Source organism: Pleuronectes platessa, chromosome 20 (assembly GCF_947347685.1).
Source record: "Pleuronectes platessa chromosome 20, fPlePla1.1, whole genome shotgun sequence".
In the NCBI taxonomy this organism is placed as follows: Eukaryota; Metazoa; Chordata; class Actinopteri; order Pleuronectiformes; family Pleuronectidae; genus Pleuronectes; species Pleuronectes platessa.
Window position 1 is genome coordinate 11,234,167 of NC_070645.1, and position 20,436 is coordinate 11,254,602.

The 20,436-nt window shown below is 42.9% G+C and overlaps 1 protein-coding gene across 8 annotated transcripts in view; it reads right to left on the reverse strand.

The window, feature by feature from the left end:
* Positions 1–388: 388 nt before the first annotated feature.
* Positions 389–20,436, reverse strand: part of relch (RAB11 binding and LisH domain, coiled-coil and HEAT repeat containing) — a 30,410-nt gene continuing 10,362 nt past the window's right edge. For 3 of the 8 annotated variants that reach the window (XM_053413009.1, XM_053413008.1, XM_053413006.1), the window contains 21 exons: positions 19,989–20,064; positions 19,816–19,911; positions 14,919–15,031; positions 14,671–14,761; positions 14,206–14,277; positions 13,967–14,107; positions 13,664–13,828; positions 13,370–13,517; positions 13,056–13,212; positions 12,814–12,937; positions 12,458–12,506; positions 11,538–11,617; positions 10,988–11,094; positions 10,737–10,836; positions 9,156–9,238; positions 6,427–6,490; positions 6,180–6,318; positions 5,928–6,044; positions 3,745–3,833; positions 3,121–3,191; positions 389–1,800 (listed from right to left, as the gene is read on the reverse strand). In XM_053413009.1, coding sequence (XP_053268984.1) covers positions 1,680–1,800; positions 3,121–3,191; positions 3,745–3,833; positions 5,928–6,044; positions 6,180–6,318; positions 6,427–6,490; positions 9,156–9,238; positions 10,737–10,836; positions 10,988–11,094; positions 11,538–11,617; positions 12,458–12,506; positions 12,814–12,937; positions 13,056–13,212; positions 13,370–13,517; positions 13,664–13,828; positions 13,967–14,107; positions 14,206–14,277; positions 14,671–14,761; positions 14,919–15,031; positions 19,816–19,911; positions 19,989–20,064 — 2,203 coding nt within the window. In that variant the 3' untranslated portion in view covers positions 389–1,679. Of the gene's footprint in view, positions 1,801–3,120; positions 3,192–3,744; positions 3,834–5,927; positions 6,045–6,179; positions 6,319–6,426; positions 6,491–8,354; positions 8,438–9,155; positions 9,239–10,736; positions 10,837–10,987; positions 11,095–11,537; positions 11,618–12,457; positions 12,507–12,813; positions 12,938–13,055; positions 13,213–13,369; positions 13,518–13,663; positions 13,829–13,966; positions 14,108–14,205; positions 14,278–14,670; positions 14,762–14,918; positions 15,032–18,853; positions 18,872–19,815; positions 19,912–19,988; positions 20,065–20,436 lie in introns of those variants that run through there. The other 5 variants (XM_053413011.1, XM_053413007.1, XM_053413010.1 and 2 more) reach the window with 4 other exon arrangements.

Consider the following 20,436-nt stretch of genomic DNA (forward strand, 5'->3'; position numbering starts at 1 on the left):
CTTGAGAGCAGGTGCACACTCCTGCTACAAACAATCAATTGTCCTGTGTGACAGATTCAGGCCAAAAGTTAAACACATTAACTAAGTCATAACTTTTCTAAAGGGACAGATAGCAGGGATTGAGAGATAGTGCAATCTGGACAGGAGATCGGTGCGTTTCTTTTCCGTACCTATTCGGCGTTGAGTCGTTGGGAATGTCCCCCGAGACGGACTTTGGTTTGTTGTACCAAGCAGTAACAATAGACCACATCAAAGGGTCGGACGTGAGCGAGGGCTCGCCTGCGACATCGCTTCCTTTTACTGCCTCCAACACCTGTCGGGAACTCTGAGCAGTAACCAGAACTCGGAGGAGGCTTCTAAGTGCAGACGCTCAGTGAAGCTCCCGGCGTTTCCATTTGAGTGCACAGCTCATCTCCATCTTTTATTACACCATGACACCAATTTCAAATATACAGAAAGAGTACCGTCCTCTCCGGGTCAGTGTGTCATACAGTTATTTACCTCTTTTCTCAGAGCATATCTTCCCAAAAACAGAACGGGGAAAAAAGGAAAAGATATGAAAGAACAAAATTACAAAAAAGGTAGAATTATCAGAGAGAGACCGCAACACAGACAGACTCAATGCTACAGACAGAGAATAATAATGATCAGTGTTCTCTTTAACTTCACGACGCCAAAACAGATAAACCAACAAAAAAAAAAGAAGTCCATTGACAGTAGTGATATTGTTCATCATGTATCAGCCTCTGAATTAAAACAAATATATATATATATCTATATGTATATTTATATAATAAAGAACAAACGTGAAGTGCAAATTTCTTTGGAAGTTGGAATAAAGTATGTATTTTTCCTTCATTAATTAAGACATAAATAAGTTATAAAATAGAAGCTATCAAAACAAACAAATAACAACAACCAAAAAAAACCAGACAGACTTTGAAGAAATAAAGGCAAGACTTTTTTTTATAGCTTCAAGTAGGCGTCTCTTCTGAGTCGTACAGAAACACTGCACGAGGCATTCTTAGCAGACCGAGAGCCATTTTGTGGTTCAATCCTCCAGTGTAATTTCCCCTCACGGATGCGAGTTAATGCGACTGTCGAGCATTTTCCTCTGGGATGGCGTTCTGAAAAGTCGAAATGAAGTCAAGCGGGCCCCGCCGGCGTGTTTTGCCCAAAAAAGTCGAGGCAAACGAGAAGCGCTGGAGTGAACGTGAAGTTTGATTCGGTGATACTTTCACGTCCAGGAAACAAGTCCCATGTTTTCATTTTGGGTGAAACATCGAATTCAGTTCCGTCCCCTCTCTCGTGTCTCTTTTCTGAAATGTCAATGTCGATAACACTGATTGGAAAAAAGCACATTTCTAGTCTGTGACAATGCCTCCGTCGGGATTAGGAATTAAGGACAGAATAAATGAGCAGAGGGGGAAACTTCAGCCTTTCACTGCAAAAAAAAGAACCATTCTGCTGTTAACCTTTAAATAGCAGGTTCTGCTACCGCACTGACGATTTTCCAAACAACACACCTTAGTTTCTCCAAACTGAATAAATAAACTCGATCTTCGAGCTCTGTAAGCGGAACCAGTGCTTCGTCCGGTAAAATGAAATGCTCCCGAAGACGGCAGGGGGTCGGTCGGGCACAGAAAGTGCGGCCGGTGGTCGCTCAGTCCGCTTTACGATCACTTCTTTCTCTGGAAGACGTTTGCCAGCATGGCGCCAGAGGTGGTGAGCTGACCCATCTTGCTGAGGAACTTGGTCTTGGCGTCCTCGCCCACCAAACTGGAGGCGATGGACATGGAACTATGGGAGGACAAAAAAAAAAACGAAAAACGTTAAACTGGCAGCGATGAGGCAGCAAGATTTATCTCTTTTGCTTTATCAATAAGGACTGAAAGATAAACAGCATGAAAACAGTACAGGAAGAGCAAGAGCCACTATCTGCTGACGAGCTTAGATAATCCTCGACTCCGTTAGAGGGGAAAGGCTGTTTGCCAATTCAGCCCCTCTTGACTTTTACAGGCTAACGGCTCTGTGAGTTCCTCTTTTCAATGAGCTGGGATTCAGATAGAGCGGAGCAGTTACAGCACTCTGCCGAGCCGCCGCGTTGCTCAACACGAGGACAAACATCACGTCCTAAAACCAACACTGAGCTCCAGCCAACGAATCCAGCAGGAATTCATTGGTGGTTATTAATACACGGTTATTAGATATACCCAAGAATGAGAAAATGACTGTTTCCAAAGACCTCGCCTTCTGGCATAAAGGCCTGTGTTTTTGGTTCCGTTTGTTAAAATGTATGTAAGAAAAATCGAAATATTTTGGTACTAATTAAATAAACCTTTATAAAGACACGTGGATAAGCTCTGAAAAGATCCTTGATGTTTATTACACTGCAGTACTGTAGCTTAAACGCCAGAACTTAGAGATTCATTCAGTAAAAATACAAGCGATTATATTTTCTTTACACTGTAAATATGTACATTTTCCATGCATCTGTACTCTACTTAAGTAGTACTTACTTTATTCAAGTCGAGAGGTTAATGTGGTACATTTACTTAGAGTGTACTTACGATAAAGACCCCAGTTATCGTCTATAGTAGGAAACCAAAGAAAGGCTCAAAATCAAAGATTGGGAGAACACGCCCAAAACTGAGACTATGCGCAAACACACACATGCAGACTCCTACCCACTTCTGACATCCACATACACACGCTTCTCCTTTTAATGAACACATGTTAACAAGATGGGAGAGGAATTTTTGTAGTTTTTTGAAACGACACCCACAGTATTATGGCTGCTGTCCCAGCTCTTTTAGCTGCAGCAAAACAACTCCTCTCATTTTTTCCTCCTCTCTTTCTGTGAAGATTACCCACATAATGAGTGTGGCTCCAACACTCTCATGTGCTCTGCTCTCCCCCCCCAGCCCGGGGGAATAAACCCACAAAACGGGCCCAGTTCCAATACTGTTTAGTGACCCCCTCTCTTCACTTCCTCCTCCGAGAATTCTTCTGAGCCACCACTTAAAAAGCATCGCTCGTTACTGTCACACACAGAGACAACAATTCACAAATCATCCCAGGAGGAGTCATTGTGTGAATGAGACGGTTATTCACTCTCACCCTTGTGCGTCCGCCATCCCTCGGTTCTCCACCTTGATTTCACATTCTTTCACCATAGAGCTCAAAATCACCTGTGGAGGAATCAACAGAGACCATTGCAGTTACAAAAAATGTGTTTGACCAAGATTTACCTTAAAAACAAGGTCATCTAGACAATAACGACATGTTGTTATCTACTGGAGTTGTGCAAATCAAGCTGTGTCTGAGGTCTGTCATGACAATATCTATTTCTGTGTTTTCCTATGTTACAGTTGGAAAATGAATTTGAATCCGTTTTTGGGTCTAGTACGTTGACGTTACAGACAGAGAGGAAAAGAGTCAGCTGACTGTTAGTCACCTTGGGTAAAAACGTTCACATGAATGGGCTCTTGTGATTTTCTGAGCCATAAATACATATGGAGGAGGTGGGTGTGTGTGTGTGTGTGTGTGTGTGTACGAGTGCGTCTGAGAAAAAGATCAGACTGCCTGTGAGATTTCCTGGAAGTTGGAGCGACAGTCTGGCCAATCAGGAGGTTGAGTACGCAGATGGGATACTGTACTCGTGCGTGCGTGTGCGCCATTCATGCGTTTATAAAACTTCCCCAATGTTTGTGACAGAACGTGCATGTGTCTGTGTCTCCTGACCTCGTGCTCGGGAGAGAGCTGCTCCATGTCGGTGCGGAGACACCGGAGGCCGGGGAGGAAGTGGTTGATCATGACGTCCTCCGAAATGACTGCAGAGGAAGTTAAGGGAACTATTGACTTTCAAGATGCCAGTGGATCCAGAGCACCTTGCAGGACCACAAATAGGTGCAAATTCTCATTACCCCGACTGAAGGCAGGTTCCGAAAGAAAACTAAACATGATTACCCACTCATTATAAGTTTTAGGAAATGTTGAAGACAAAAAGCGGATGGTGTTATTTTTATTTAAAAAACTAAGGCTTTTTTACCTTTTATTTTGAGTTTTTAGTTTGGTTCATGTCCTATCAACTAACATGGAGGAGGCTGGGTTTATGACCAATATGGCAGCTGGCCAGCAGATGGAGTTTGAAAGGCTTTTGGGAGCAGTCCCGCCAACCATCTTTATATATGGTGTCTGCTACACACACATATGAACTACACAGTTTGAGGCTAAGCAGTTACACAGTTTGGACGGTGAGTCTAGAAACAGATGTGTGGAGTTTACTCCAGCATAATTAAAAGTAAACCTTTAGGGGAAAATTATAATATTTTCCTTTGACCGTACACATTTTCTTAAGGTGACAAACTTAACTTTTCATCTAAATCCCACTTTGTCTTTGTTGCTACTGCATGTGCTCTGCAGCCTGTCACAGCCAATGGAGCTATACGGGACACAGAGTGAACAGATCTGTATTTTTAGAGATGTGAATGTACAATTTCAGAGCTTGTCTCACTGATTACAAGAACACGATGTGCAGTGGGAGGTGAAACCTTCTGAGGTTACCGGGCTATACCTCCTGGACACTGCCGCACTGTGAAATAACAGCCTGACAAAGATCCGCAGGAATGAACCCCAGACCAGCTGTCTTCTGTGTGTGCGTTTGGAAGTGGGTGTGGTGGGGTTGACAGAGGAGAGACGCAGTGGAGAGAGGGAAAAGTGTGAGAAAAGAGAAATGGTAAGAGCGGGAGGAATCACAGAAAAGCAGCAGAGAAGGAAGGCAGAGCCAGGGAGGAGGTAGTGTAGATGTGAGACTGATCCTGGGAACTGTTACTAAGGCCTGAAGTTGATGTTCAACCCTTCCCTCCTCTCACACTCGTTTTCCTGCTCTCATCCTTTCCTCTGCTCAAGCAACCCTATAATTACCTCTAGCCTCCAAATGGAGGGAGCTTATTTTTCCCTTTCTCCTGCTGCCAAATGATTGTCGGGCTCTGCCAACACACACACACACACTGAACCACACTCTCAAACACCGGGGCCATGCTGACTCCCTCCGCCACGCAGTTATACAGGCACGTTCCCGGAGAGCATCTGACCAGCGGAGCGAGCGTTTGACCGGTTATTATAACGGCTTGAACACTGACTCACTGTTCGGACAGTGAACGCTGAGCCTGAGCCAACACTGACAAACACTTCTAGTAAATCCTAAATATATACAGAGCAGCAGTTATAAAAGTATGAGTGAGCCGACTTCTCAGAGAAAGTACACCACACTTTTATCTTGGCCTCCGAAAGTTTATCTAACGGCTTCAAGTTCAAGTACATGGAAAGTGTCAAGACTTTAGATGTAAAAGAAAAAAGAAAAGATTAAGGGCTTATTGACGATTTCATGAATAACGTCTTAATATTACAAGAAAATATGAAAAACATTTTAAGTAAATAAGCAGCTCGCCAGAGTTCAACTTCCTCTGGATGGAAAAAACTTGAACCAAACTCACTATACAATTATTAAATTACAATATATTTTTTAAACTTGATCATAGTAATATTACGTCTTTATTCTCATAATATTACAGCCTTTTTCTTTTATAACATTTCTGTTTGTGAAAAAAATTCCCTGTACTATTCTCTAAAGCTCTTTTCTTGTACCTTTACGACTTTATTCCGGTAATACTATATCTATTTTGGTGAAAATTATAACCTTTTTTAATGATAATAGAGCCCTACTATTGCAAATTTTATTCTTGTTATATTACTACTTTAGTCTTATGAGATTACGCATTTATTCTTTTGAAATAAATTAATATTTTTAGTTTGTAGTTTTTCCCTTTATACTCAGTTGTAAGATATCGTCCTCACATAAAAACTAAATGCAGGATGACCAGTGTATATAATAGCAAACCACAACGTGACTCATAGAAGGATACAGCAGCAGGAGAGGGCACTGTAGGCCTCAAACAGCTGCATGGCGATGTCAATTCTCTTGCTCTCCACCGACTGGCTGTTGTTCCCCAGCGCCAGCTTGTGAAGATGTGGCAGCACGACTTGAGAGAAAAACCAAAAGAAGCTCAATGCACATGAAGAAAACACAAAAGAGCCAAAGACTAAGATCTAAGCCTAAAAGAGAAACATAATTTAGATCTGGTGTAACAGTGTTGGTGTTTTGATCTTTCACACACAGTCATCTCTGAAGCGCGGCTCTGCATTTGGTCCGACTCTTCCAAACGTCCTGATGATTTCCATGTGCAGAGAGTGTTGGTCTTGGTACTGCGGGTCCTCGAGGAACGAGGCCAACTGCATTTTTACACGCTCCAGCAGCTGAATGTAAACAGAAGCAAACAGTAGTAAACACGTTGTGAGGTTTGTAAATTCATTGATTAGAACCGTGTGTATATCGGGCACAGTTTCAGGTTTGCTGTTCCTTACCTCTTTTTGTGTGACGGTCTCCATGATGGTCCCGAAGGCAGGAATAGTGGATATCCTCACTGAGCTAAAAGCACCAGGAGAGTGAGATACAATTGTTTTACCATTTGTAGTCACGGCCTTTCAGGTTCTCTCACTGTTTAGAATTTAAATAATATGAGAGTCAAATATTACCTGCAAATATTGATTTTGAAATGTTTGAATAACCAGATTGTTGGTTTTTACCACATTAAGACAACTCAGGAAGCCTAAGGCTATGTCATTAGTGCAGAGGCACCAGTCTGCTTTCCTTGGGCTATTTAATGTATGACACACTGTCAATTACAATTGTACATCTAGTGCTCATTCCACATTTATAATAAAACAAAAAAGAGGAAGGACATTTAAAAAAAAATTGGGTTTTATCCAAATATAGTGACTGCTGGGCTAATCTATTCAATTAACTTTTAACTGTGATCATCTGTTTACTAAAGATCCAGTTAGATCAGTTATTGACAATTCCTAATATAATATAGAATAAAATATATTTTTTTTTAATCACTTGGTGATCCATCAACGATATAAAAGTATTCACAATTATAATCATGCAAGTGCAAAAAGCGAGGTTAATGGGGTGTTAATTAGGTGATAATCATTCCACTGTCAGTAGGAGCAGGAGTAAATGGTGTTGTTGAGTAAATAAAAATTTCTCATTACGTCTCTGAGCGTTAATTATTAATTATTTAAATAAGAGAGATTGTGGACACAGCAAGATGCTGTTATAAAAGGTTAAAGACAAATAAAGGACACATATCAAGTTTTTAAAATAACTAAACATACAAGTTGGGGACAAGTGTGTACACCCATCAAAATGTGATTTTCAATACAGAAAGTGATGAGATGAAAAGGGCTGCATTCCAACAGTGTCACTGCTCATTTCTTCATTGTGCCAAATCACAAACACAGAGGATGTTGGCAGCTCAAAACGGGTTTTCTTTTCATTCCTCAAATTAATTTAAAACAAGGAGAAGAACTGCGATGAAAGTGAAGATTTAACTTTTCACACCATCTGTAAACCAGTAACCGTGGCTCCAGGTCAGTGTGGACTGATGACAGGACACAGGAAGAGATGCAATGTTCTCACTGGTGCCAGTTTAGGGACTTTTCACCTTGCCTAGCAACTTAAAATCGTATCTTTGGCAATCTCTGTTTTCGTTGTGGAGCACATGTAAAGTGCAGCTCACCGATTTGTGAATGACGTCACGTTTGCCTTTCTTAGCGTTTTAGCTAACAATGTTAGATCTGTAACTGTGCTTCCGTGTTGTCACAGAGGCCCACCTATGTAGAATCGAGCCACTGTGACAATGAGGAAGTACATCTACAGATCTAACTCGCATCTCCGCGATGTGATTGGAGGGCAGTGTGCATTTCAGGTAGACCTGACACCCATGATGCTATGATGCCTATCGCCGCGCTATGGCTAAAACCAGAGTCCTTATGAGCACTCCGTAGGCATGTACGAAAAGTCCATTCATCCCAATGCACTATATAGAGAAGGGTCAATCAGTTATAGTTCAGTGATAAAACTTCCTTCGGTTTCATCATCCCCAACCGTTTACCCCACCCATATTCCACGGAAAAAACAAACAAAATATCCAACCTGAAACATTTCCCAGAGCCGATAGCTACTTCTGGCAACATGGAAAGGTCTTCAGGTTCTTACTTCCTCGTCCAGTACATTTTTTTTGTGGTGATTAAAAAAACATCAGCTACATTTTCCGATGTACTGATGGGTTTTAGTTGCAAACGGATACCAAAACTTTTGTTTTTAGTTCCCACTCAAGCTGAGCGAGAAAAGATTCCTCGCAGACGCAGAGCTTTACACTGTCAGGATGCAGCCCAACAGAATGACAATGTTCATAGGAGAGGTTTTCTTGTGTAGATTGACTCACAATTCGGGACCACTGCACAGAGTTATTAGGGCGGGAGCCGCCCGGCGATCTACTAATGCTTCACTCATGCCTCGGAGAACCAACTGCAAACCCACCACACACAGCGGGATGAGAGAGAGGGAGAGGCAGGATGGGAGGAGGAGGAGGAGGAGACAGAGAGGAGGAGGAGGAGGAAGGACGGAAGTACAGAGGGAGGCAGGAAAGAGGGGAAAGACAGAGGTAAAAGGTAGAAGGGATGGTAGAGACGAGACAGAGAGGAAGACAGACGGACAAAGATAACCAACCGACCACTGGTTGACGGGTCGGTCAGGAGGAGGGGCCCTGCCTCAACGAAGTGGGGTGGGGAGGAGGAGGAGGAGGAGGAGGAGGAGGAGGAGGAGGAGGAGCGGGAATGGGCAGTGATGAGCATGCTGTGATTTTGCCGCCACATGCATCAATCTGGCGGAGGACTGGTGAGCGTTGCAGACTGATGAGAGCTGGCGTGGATTAGTGTTGCAGATTGATGATGCCGACATGCAGGGTTAGTGTTCACAATGGTTGTGCTGATGAATCACCACATGTCACAGCCTCAACCTAAACAGGAGCAATTCCAAATGACTTCAAAACAAATGTTTGAGGAGAAAATAGAATTGTCTTTATCCGATTATTGATCAATGATCATTTCATGTTTTAAGATTTCCGTGGTAAATTGGCCCCTGGCAGGTGGAGACTTGTTTCAGTGTGATAGTTCTCAGACAGCAAAGAGAAGGGGGAGAGAGACGCGGCGCGGTTTGCTGTTGTTGTTGTTGTTGTTCCACTTACATTTCAGGGTCGGAGGACAGTGTGATGAGAGCCGGGGCCACTCTCTGAGCAACCAGCGTCTCATTCACCCCCTTCACCAGCAGCTGATCGGATTGGTTAGAGCCAGACGTGATGTCACAGAGGTGGGCGGGGCATTGGGACAAGAGCGAGCAACACCGCCGATAGATAGAGAGAGAGAAGAAAATAAAAAAGCAAAACAGAAAGGGGAGGGAAAAAAAAAAAACACAAAAAGATAGGAAGAAAGTGATATACAATGACAAGAACTGTAGCCGCAAGGCACGGAACAGCACTGCATGTTCCAAGCAAGTGTGTAGTACACACACACACACATACACACACTCACACACACACACACATACACGCACACAAACACACACACATGCACACGCGGGTATGCAAACTGAACAAATACTTTTACAGTATGGTTAGCATAAAGCTGTCGGCCCTTTCCACAGACTCCGGGCCAGATTATTATTTTGTTCCCGTTCACTTATCCAATCTGGGGTCTGTGGAACAGGTCCATCCTCCAACCCACAGTTCTGACAATGGTGTACAGCTACACACTATGGGATGGTGACAGTGAGGTGTGTTGGGAGAAGGGCTTCACAAAACAGGGCAAGGGGGGGGGGGACATGAATACACCCCACCACTCCTCCTCCCCCCAGGGTTAGATCAATGTAGACCCAGTTCTACTGCTACGCCTGGATCCTCCTCCCGACATTCGACCTTTAAGTGTGCACAGATCTCAGAGGGCACAGAAAGTGAAGTGCTGGCTTTTGCTCACGGCTCAAAATGGAAACAATCAGTGGAATTAAATCGAAAGGGAGAAAACAGGGAAACGGCCGTCTCCCTTTAAAAATAATATCGAGATTATATTTCCACAAGACCTGAAATCCCCAAAACAAATAAAAAGAATGCTCCCAGGAAAACATCTCTGATTAAATCACATTTTCCGACAACAGTGAGAAGGAGCAGGCCTTGAACTCGTCTTGAACGAGACTTTCACATTGCTGACTTTAGCCCCTTTCCCTGACGCGCAGCAGATATTTGTGTAGTCACTGCAGAGACCCGTGCACAGTGAAAGGTCTAATGTAAGAGGGTCCAGGCATACAGCTTAAAGCAGGGCACTGATGAGCTACAGGTGTCTTCACTCACACTCATAAAGTCAGAGTGGTCGAATACCAAAAGCATGTTAAACAGCAGCAATAGCAAGCAGAGGGAGCACGTGTACAGCACAGAGTTAAACAGGGAAACTGGATATACAATGTAGGACTACATAACTGTTATAACTGCAAATGACACATTTTATCTCACTTATTCAAAATTTAAAATTACAATTATTGTGTTGCATCATTTGAAAGACTTAAAATAAACATTAAATCTTGAATACAATTTTAGTCATAATTGTGCAGCTATGTGATCATATATAAAAAAAAAATATTGTAGCACAGTCACTTATTCTTATTTATTTAAAAAATATAAAAGTATCTGCACAAAAATACGAAATATAAAATAATACAAATTTCTACAGGACCAAGACATTATCTGTGCATTTATGTGTGTGTGTGTGTGTGTGTGTACCTCAAACATCCGTGCTGCCGTACATCGCACCAGTGCAGAAGTATGGACCACCCCATACCACAGAACAGTCAGCAGCAATTCATGGTACACTGGGTTGGCACTGCAGCAGAGCAAAAGATAAACAGGCGGCAACATTGTGACCTTCAATTAGACTTTACAGACAAACATTTGTGTGGACTATTTTGTGTCACAACTATTAACCTACAATTTACAGTATATGTGTGTGTGTGTGTGTGTGATGTTTGTCTTACCCCAACTCTACAAAGGAGGCCTTCAGGCTGTCGAGCGGCGCATGGGAGAGTGACAGGGTTGTCATAACATCCTCAAGAAAACCCACCAACAACTTGCGATCCTCATCCTTCAGGGAAACGTGAGCGTGTTTATGTTTCTTCATTTGGGCCACAAACACATTTTAATAAGCAACTCTATACAATTTTACACAGAACAGTCAGCGTTTTCTGTCCCTTTCAACATGAGCAGAATTGGACTGCTAAAAACACGGAATTTAACAGACAATAACACTCCCCACACTCACTGTGTGCTGCAAGCGCCACATTGTCTTGTGAAGCGAAAATCAAAACAAAAACATGTGGTAGCTTGATGCGTGCTGGAGCGGATTTTCCCTCGTGACAGAGAACAATAACCCAAAGTGTAATGTGGCCCTGACTCTAAATTCATAGATGAGAAAATAAACTGAATATAATTAAACACAGGAAATATATTATATTACTTGCATGGACCTATTTATAAAGCTTAATTCTTAGTCAGCTACTATTGGGCTGAAGACCTTTATTAAATTACCTGGTTGTAGCATGTCAGTACTCCGGTGGCGTAGATGGGAACTGTGGCTTTGGTAAGAATACCGTTCCCCACTGAAGCATCTGACGGAGGAAGAAAATAAGAGCAAGTCAGGCCACGAGAGAATGAAATATATATCCAATATTCAACTGCTGACATTTCCATTTCTGAAGTGGTTTTTCAGCATCAAGCCATAAACTTGCCTAGGCTACATTGCATTATGGTCTATTGATACTATTGCTGTCACACAAGTTCGGTTGCCCTTGACTCAAATATTCTTGGATAACCAGGATTTAAATGACTAAGAACCTTAAAAGAGCTCTAGTGCTTAGAGGGTAAATCATCATCTCCAATTGTGACCTTCCTGGTCATATCGTACAGTTTTTCTGCGATTAGATACCATTAAAACTGTGCTGCACATCCCACCTGAGTTCCCATTATCTGTTACAACTGAGGAAATAAAATAAAAATCTCTCAGACAATGTTACACAACGAGGAATACGACAGGATGCCTTTAGGGTACAGTCTCGAATATTGTGCCATGCATGTGGGTCTGTGACTGCGGTTGTAACATTGTGTCTGCAGCATTCATAGTATTGTTTATTCTTTCAAACAATTTACAGAAAAAAACAACTGCAATTTAAGGTCATGATGACCTTAACACAGGCTGGGCCTCAGCACGAAACACATTTCATAAGTGGCCACAATACCAAAGCTTAAATCACTCGGCAGCATGATGAGACCAAGCACCTCTAACAACTATGGAAATATGTACGGAATTTTATATAAAGATGGGAACACCCATAACTGACCTCAAATAGCTTGTTTAGATCAACAGTGTCTGAACTCCACCAACCAACATTCTCTATACAGAAGCTGAGAGACTCTCATCTGTGTGAGTGTAGGTCAGAGTGTGTCCTTACCAACATCCTCTTCAGATAGTCGCAGAATCTCCTGGAACTGGGGTTTAACCTGAAAAGAGCATGAAATTACATTATTATTATGTTATGCAATTCAAAAGAATTGTTATTGAGGCTTGATATTTTACAGTTTAACCATAAAACTCATGATAAATAACTATAAATAAAAAGTACAACCAAATACAACCAAATATAAAGAACTTGAATTAAGAATTAAATATATTTTCGATGCAAATATAAGAAATGCACATCTTGAGGGACAAGATTGAGATATATACCTAACTTTGGGGGGAAAAATGTCAGCACCAAACAGCTGTGATATCCTCAGCCTAATATAAAATGTTGATTCGTTACTTTACCTTAGTGTTAGTGAAGATCTTGCCAAAGGTGCGACACAACCTCCAGAAGAAGCGAGAGAACTCGTGGACGCAAGTCGACGATGACACATTGATCCGACCCACAATGTCTATGAGCAGAGGAAGGCTGGAGACAGAGCAGAGAGATGGAGTTTGACTTAATGATGATGTACTGCAACACATCTTTAACTTTCTTTAAACGTTATATTTATGTATCTATATTTGTGTGTGTGCACATCTCTTACAGTTGATTGACCACCCACAACAGGCTTTCCCAGCCAGTGGTTCCTTCGTGCTCCAGCTGGTGGTCATAGAGAAGCAGGAGGGCACTCAGCGTCTCCCTGCTGCCGATGATTGTGGCTACATCCTGGAGGGGAGAAGCAGGCCTGGGGAACCGTGTCACTGCAGGACACAGGATCAGAATGGAAATTCATTATAATTCATGCAAAGCCAAAGATCCGGTGGAAAATCTGGTGAATATTTATGCTTAGGGATTGTTTTGCCCTGCTAAGTAAACCCTCTTGTACTTGAATGTATGGGACTTTTGTGTGTACTCTACCCTCTATTGCAGGTATGTCTCCGTGGAGTTTGGCTCTGCTGGTGAAGGGTGCGTTCTGGAGCACCACAGCAAACAGAGGAGGGATGAGAGACTGCAGGGCCGACAGGAACACGTGTAACTTGTGTTCATCCAGACTGTGCTCTCCTTGCTGAAGGTAGAGGGAAGGGATAGATGAGAGCATTGCATCCACAGTGCCGTTTCTGTATCCTGGAAAGGATATGTGGTGTACTCACACACGTACAGCATGTACTGTAGGTAAACCAGAGGATGACATGGCAATGCACAGGCCCTTACCATAAGTAGTTTCTCTATACGTGCCAACAGAGAAGGGATGAGTGCAGATTGCAGGGTGCCCAGCTCCGTAGTCCAAGCAGCAAAGGCGGGAATAAAGACCTGGTGGACTGCACTGACCACCCGCTCCGACGGGTCCCCAAGGGACATCAGCATCAACTCAAATCCCTGGAGGGAACACGCATGTACACAAATGCATGTACACTTATGAAGACTCACCAGAAATTCTACCCCCCCGAAGCTACGTGACTAAAACAGCAAGAGGAGCTGTTGCAAAATCCTGGATTCTCCTCCAAACACACATACCTGGGAATATTTGTCAGCGTCATCAATGAAACCCATGATAATACCCAGACTCTTGACCACAGCTTCTCTGACCATGTCAGCCTTATCCTCAGTGAGCATCTGCTGCAATATGGACAACACCAGGGAGCTACGGATCTCCTTCTGCAGAGAGAGAGAAAGATAATTCATTTATATGTTATTAATCTGCCATATATTCATTTACATCCCCTGTTGATACTGTGTGCAGAAGCTATTCTTACAGGCAGGTATGGTGCTAAGGCTCCACAGGACTCCGCCACCAACAATCTCCTCTCTGGATATTTGTGGTTAATCTGCAGCAGAAGGGAACAGAATGTAGAGGAAAGAGTGTTGAAAGCAACAGCGGAACAGAAGTTGAGAGATGGAGAAAGGCAGGGAGGAGTGCAGCCGCCGTGGAATGGAAACAACTCAAGTATCATCAACATGCTGGCCCTCTGGAAACTGCCATTTATCTTCCTAGGCAGATTCTCAGCCTCCAAACTGCTGGCAGCTGTTGTTGTCATGGTAGCAGGTTTTGTTGATCAAAAATATGTGGCGTTGAGGTGACAACAGGTGGCAATGAAAACCCAAAATGTTATCACTTTTGCATTCGGGGACACTATGGACGTGAACATCAGTGGCAGTATATGCAATAACTGAGGCCCCCTGCAGTGTGTGTGTGTCTGTCTGTGTGTTGTGTACCATACCTGTTCCCAGCACTGAGGAAGGAGCTCGGCCTCGACACGAGTTGGACCCACGTGTCTCGCAAATGCGACGCACCCGGTCAGGATCATTTGTCTTAGGAGAAAAGACACACACACGAAAACACATATGAGAAGACGATGCTGGTATGTACCCCTAGTATGTCTCCCTTTATTGAGGCTAATCAATTATATATCAGTTATAAATGAATCAACATGTTAAACCAATTGCATGTTATTCTGTTTACACACACCTCTGCTCATCATCTGGTCTCTTGATGAGGTTGAAGAGGATGTGGAGGAGCTGGTCTCTCTCTTTAGGCTCTGGGTGAAGGCAGGCGGTGCACAGGATGAGTGGAATCAACTCCTGAAAAAGAGAGGGAGACAGAAACAAGGAGAGGTGGCATCAGTTCGGACTAAAAGTAGAGTGAAGTTGAAACACAGAGAGGGCAGAGGATGGTTGGCAGCAGTCAAGCAGGCCTGGAGGTGCACGGAGTGGGGGGGGGGGGGGGGGGGGTTCGCATAGGACGAAAAGGTGTTTATTGAAAAGAGGAGAGAAAAGGAGAGTTACATTGGCGGGGGGGGGGGGGGGAGCACAATGGTCACCATTGAAACCAACAGGAGTCTGCCAACACCAGTGAAACCATGCTTACCTCCGATACTTTGTTGGTGTTACACCTCAACTCGTTTGGCTTCGGATTCACGCACATACAAATTACACACTCACTGCAGGAACGTAAATAGTGCATGCACACGCCCAGAAGGCAGCTGCCTATACAGAGACACACGAGCACACACACCTAATGCACTAGTTACCCCTTGTGAAACATAGTTCTATATCCCATAGTTCAGATAGAGTTCATGGGCCTTCCAGCTAAAGAGCAGCTGCCTTTGATACAAGGCCTCCACAGCCTGAGTGTGGTCAGCCCTACCTTCCTGCCACACACACCCAAATTAGAGAGTGCACACAGAGTTAAAAATGTTATTTTTTTTTTTCCAGGAAGATACAGTTTCCTGCCAAGTGTTGGAAGAATGAGCAAAACCCCAACACTGGACAGACAGACGGACCTGACAGTGAGACTTGGGTAAAGATAGGACGGCGATGACTCACTGAATCCTGAACCAGCACTCTGAAGTCAGTGCCATGTTGGCGATCTTTTAAAAAGTGAAAAATATGGCATTTAAGGATCAGAGGGTCATTTTACGTGGTTACATGACAAGATCAAAATCGGTGAAACCAGTTCAAGCATCAAAAAGCTGGAAAAAAACCTTCAAATTAACCAAATTTAACTGTCAAGTCCAATAATCTTCTGTCCAGGCCTCTGAAAAAAATCATACATCTTCACAAGGAGAGTTTTATTAAAAACTCGACAGCACTGACCCGATAAAACAAATGTATGAATTCATAAAGAGTGCACATTTGAAAAGCCAGAACCCACTCACTGACCCTGCTCTATTTCTGTGTAAACTCCTGTGCTCCTGATGTGAAGGCTCCTTCAGGAGGTTTTAACATCTTAGCAGAGCTGGGTAAACATTGTGGGCAGGTAAAGTGGACGGCGCGATGCCAGGACCCAGAGGCCAGGAGGGCCTGATGCTTTACTTAAAAAAGCAGCTCTGACGCACATTCCAGTCCGAAGGCCACTCTGTGCAAAAGGCTGCATCCAATCGTATCCATACATCTCCTTCCTCCATATATGCAAACATATGAAGAGCTAATTTAGCACTGATATTCAGGGTGCCCAGACAACGTACTCAGCTGACTTTTCTTTACTTTAAGGTTCATGATCCCCCCCCCCCATGGGGAATTCTAATGACTTTATTAATCCTCTTATGATTCGCCTAAAGTCATCCAAACATCAGGAAACCTATACACATTCTCCTCACCCTCCAGTGTACTCGGAACTGAGTTCTAAATATTATTAAGCTAAAACACGAAAGCTAAGACAAAAAGTTAAAGCCTCAAAGAGCTGCTAGCATGTTTTTAAGCATGTTAGAATTGTTTTCATGAGCATGTTATCACATACATTAGTATTCAGTTTCAAGCACCAGTGCGACGCAGCCTCACAGAGCTGTTAGAATGTTTTTTGGACCATTAGGGCTCCAATTGAACGATCTAAGAACACAGTGTTAAGAACAATTCAGGGTGTGTTCCAATTCACTTCTGCAAGTTTAACGGTGAAAACAATAGGGCACTGCTCCAAGCAGCGGGGTGTGTTTTGTGTGTAAGATGCAATAAACCAATTGCGACCAGTTTCCCCTTAACTTTAATAGACAGATGCTACATGCTCGAATGCTTTGCTAAGGCCAGATCTGCAGGTAGTAAGAAAGAACCCCCCCCGATACGAGTGTGTGATAAACAGTGTGCGTGCCCTTCAAATGAGAGTGCACTCTCAGACTAAAGCTTCTTGTTGGTCTATCACTTTCTTCAAAATACCAATGCACTAACAATGCACCAGACCCACCTTATTGTGAAACAAACACGGCCATAGGCGCTAAGATGTGCGAAAGTGCATATTCTATTTTACCACTGATTCCTGTACGTCAAACTAGAGAAATGAGCCTTGCCTCTTTGCACTGCTTTGCACCAGGTGTAAGATAGGGCCCTTTGTCTCTTTTTTTAATCTTTTATCATACAGATAATTTCTTAGATATACCTCAAATCCCAATGTTTTATTTTGCCCCGATAAAACTGTCAGTGTTCTTTATATGGCCGGTAGAACAATATCACAGTTAATCTGTCCAGGAGGCAAAAAAAAGTCTGATCATTGCAATTTATATTCAGATTTACTGCTTCCTGGAAGATATACACACTTCATTCTTGATATTTAGAGGGAATCATAAAGCTGTGATGTAGCAACTGACCATAAATCAAGCCCTTTGTTCACAAAAACAAAGATAATGCAGAACTACTTCAAAAAGAAAGATTGAAGAATATTGTTTAATGATTGACCGTGTCTGATAATACAGCCAGGTGGCAGACACAGTTTCGGTGCATCATTCTACCGTTTCAAGTCAAACACCTTTTGTTCTTAAGTGGGTGTCGCATTCGAACCACTTTAAGGAGTGTCTCCGGGCTTGTGGTGGTTAGAGAGGTTCAAGTTGCAAGATGGAAGTGTGAGCAGCTGTGTGTGCGAGTGTATGTGTGTGTGTGTGCGATGTCATGGTGAGTGAATCTAACGGACACGGTGCAAAGTCCACACAACTCGAGGAGCCCTCCGAGGCCTCGTCGTGTTTTCATGCTCGGCTCGGCTCTGCCTTAACTTTGTTTATCTTGATGGAGCAGAGAGATTAGGTTCTTCATAACTGCCAGTAGTTGATTAAAACTCCATAAACAAGGTGATATGCAAAGCAGCCTGACTGAGAACCACTCCAACCAGACATACCTCTTGCAGCCCTGTATTTTATGTCTCGTGTAACGTTTCAACAGTGTGTGCAAAAATCCAAGCACTTAACAGTTGCATACACATGGAGGCACACACACATAGACACAAAGTGCATGCAAGCAGTTATGTGTCGACAGCACACCTGACCGGTGTAGGTGTCTGCATCATAACTTGCAAGGAATAATACATTTTTAATGCCTATAAATATCTATTTTGACACACAGCTTGTGAAAACAAAAGCAAACATCTCCCTCAGCACTTTGAGGCAGACAGTTGGTTTATATTTAGTCACCTGGTATCACAGCACACCTTGATTCAAAGACTTAAAAACTAAATTAGTTTTATATGGTCATAAAAGCTAATTAGTTGCTAGCGTATTTCATAAGATTAATTCAAATAATTCAAAAAGATAGAAGAGCTGCTTGGGCACTTAAAGTGATTAGAGATGCAGCAAATAAAAGAGACATAGAACCTATCAGAAACTGATGAAGATACATTGGGTTTAAGAGATATACAGTACAAGACCCACCTAAGGCTAAAACTGTCTCCCTTAGGCCATCATTGCATGGGAGCAGACAATTTGGCGGCAAATTCATTTTGATGTTTTCTTTTCTGACAATTACAACAATTATTATTAATTTTCAGGAATGACATAGCTATTGCTAAAGACGTTTTTTTTTGTAAACACATAAGATTCTAGCAAGTCAGAGCCTAAGTGACGGCAGTTGAAGCCTAAAGGATTCTTTTATATTCTTTGGTCTACAGATCACGTGAGAACCATGCGGATGAGTGCGTGAAAGACTCACCTGGCATAGATGTGCAACCATTCTCTAGAAGAGGGGCATGCATGAGAGTGAGAGAATGAGTGAGACGAAAGAGAAGAATAACAAAAAATAAAAACCAGTGAAGGCCAAAAGGGACAGCAAACGTGAGTGAGGGGGACAAACGAGAGCAGAGGAGAAATGCAATGATGCTGGTGGAAAACAAAGCCCATCATAATGTGGAAGATGACATTTCCACGCAATAGATAGACACAAGTCAGCTGGATATTTGCAAGGTTTCCAAGATCTATGTTTGAAATCTCTTAAAGAGCTCTTGATTAGTGAAGCGTATGGCAGATCTGCACTTGGCAAAATGGATAAATGTGCTAATTGCAGAATTAGATAGTTAGGTTTGAGACATTCGTATGATTATTGTAGAGAAACCAGCAATCACCCTAATTAGAGCTCTGCCTAGACTAGCAGCCTCTCCGCTGTGTGTAACACAGCGTCCAGTGTTGGTTGAATTTGGGGAATCCCTTGTGGCACAAACCAAAGATGCTTTTTCATAGCAAATACAACTTTCTTACAACAGCAGATTGTGGAATGTGGGAATCCCCAACAGAAAAGATGTTCATCCATTTAAGGAAATATGCAAAGACACAAATTCTGAAGGGCTTAAAATGTAATTATAAATTGTGATTGTATGCCAATCAGGGCTGTTTCAATCTCACTCGGCAGACTTAAGATTTTATGTTCAAGAGGCCAAAAACAGGTTTTATCTGATCAAGATAATTTAATATTTTGATAATATATGCCCATCTATAAAGGCAAAGTTTTGATGGAAGTATAAAGATGCCTGCACTCTCTGGAACGCTAAACCCCGCTCTGCCTAGCTGCTGTGTGTGGATCTATTGGACACTTAGCGAAGAAGCCGGTGATGGTGGCAGCAATGAAGGCGATACCAGAGGGAACAGAGGAGCCGGGGGGAGCAGCAGAAATGACGTTACCTCTCGTTTAGCAAGAAGGACGTTGGGGACGATGTGAGGGAGACAGCGGCCCAGCATTAACATCACACTTTCCTCGCTGTCTGCTATTCGGGACACCTGGAAACGAGAGGGGCATTATTTTTAAGGCTGTGTTGTCATGAATGTGCTCGTTGTGTTTGTGCGTGCGTGCTGACCTCTGCTCCCAGGCGGCTGTCAGAGCACATTCTGCAGAAGGACAACAGGGCTTGCTGGAAGGCTGGGGATAACTTCCTGAGGCACCGCAACCAAAAGGAGGAAAAGAAGAATCAAAAACAGTCACTACTGTTCACACCATTTTATTTGCACCCCACAATAAATCTGGATATTTCCCTGAGAGCAGCTCTCCCATCAAACATAGTGTATGTGAATGTATACATGAAACACAATATTTCATTGACCAAAGAAATCAGACTTTGTCTCAATGAGCATTCTACAGCATGGGTGGGACAGTAATAGGGAAGTTTCATTCATGACCAAAAGTGAAAAGTTGAACTCCCACTGCTTTGTGCTCTCAGGAAATTAAGGAAGAGACAAGCCTCTATACTTCCTCAAGGGGGCAGCAATGCACATGATAGGGGCTGCATTGTCTGGCTTGTTGTCTTG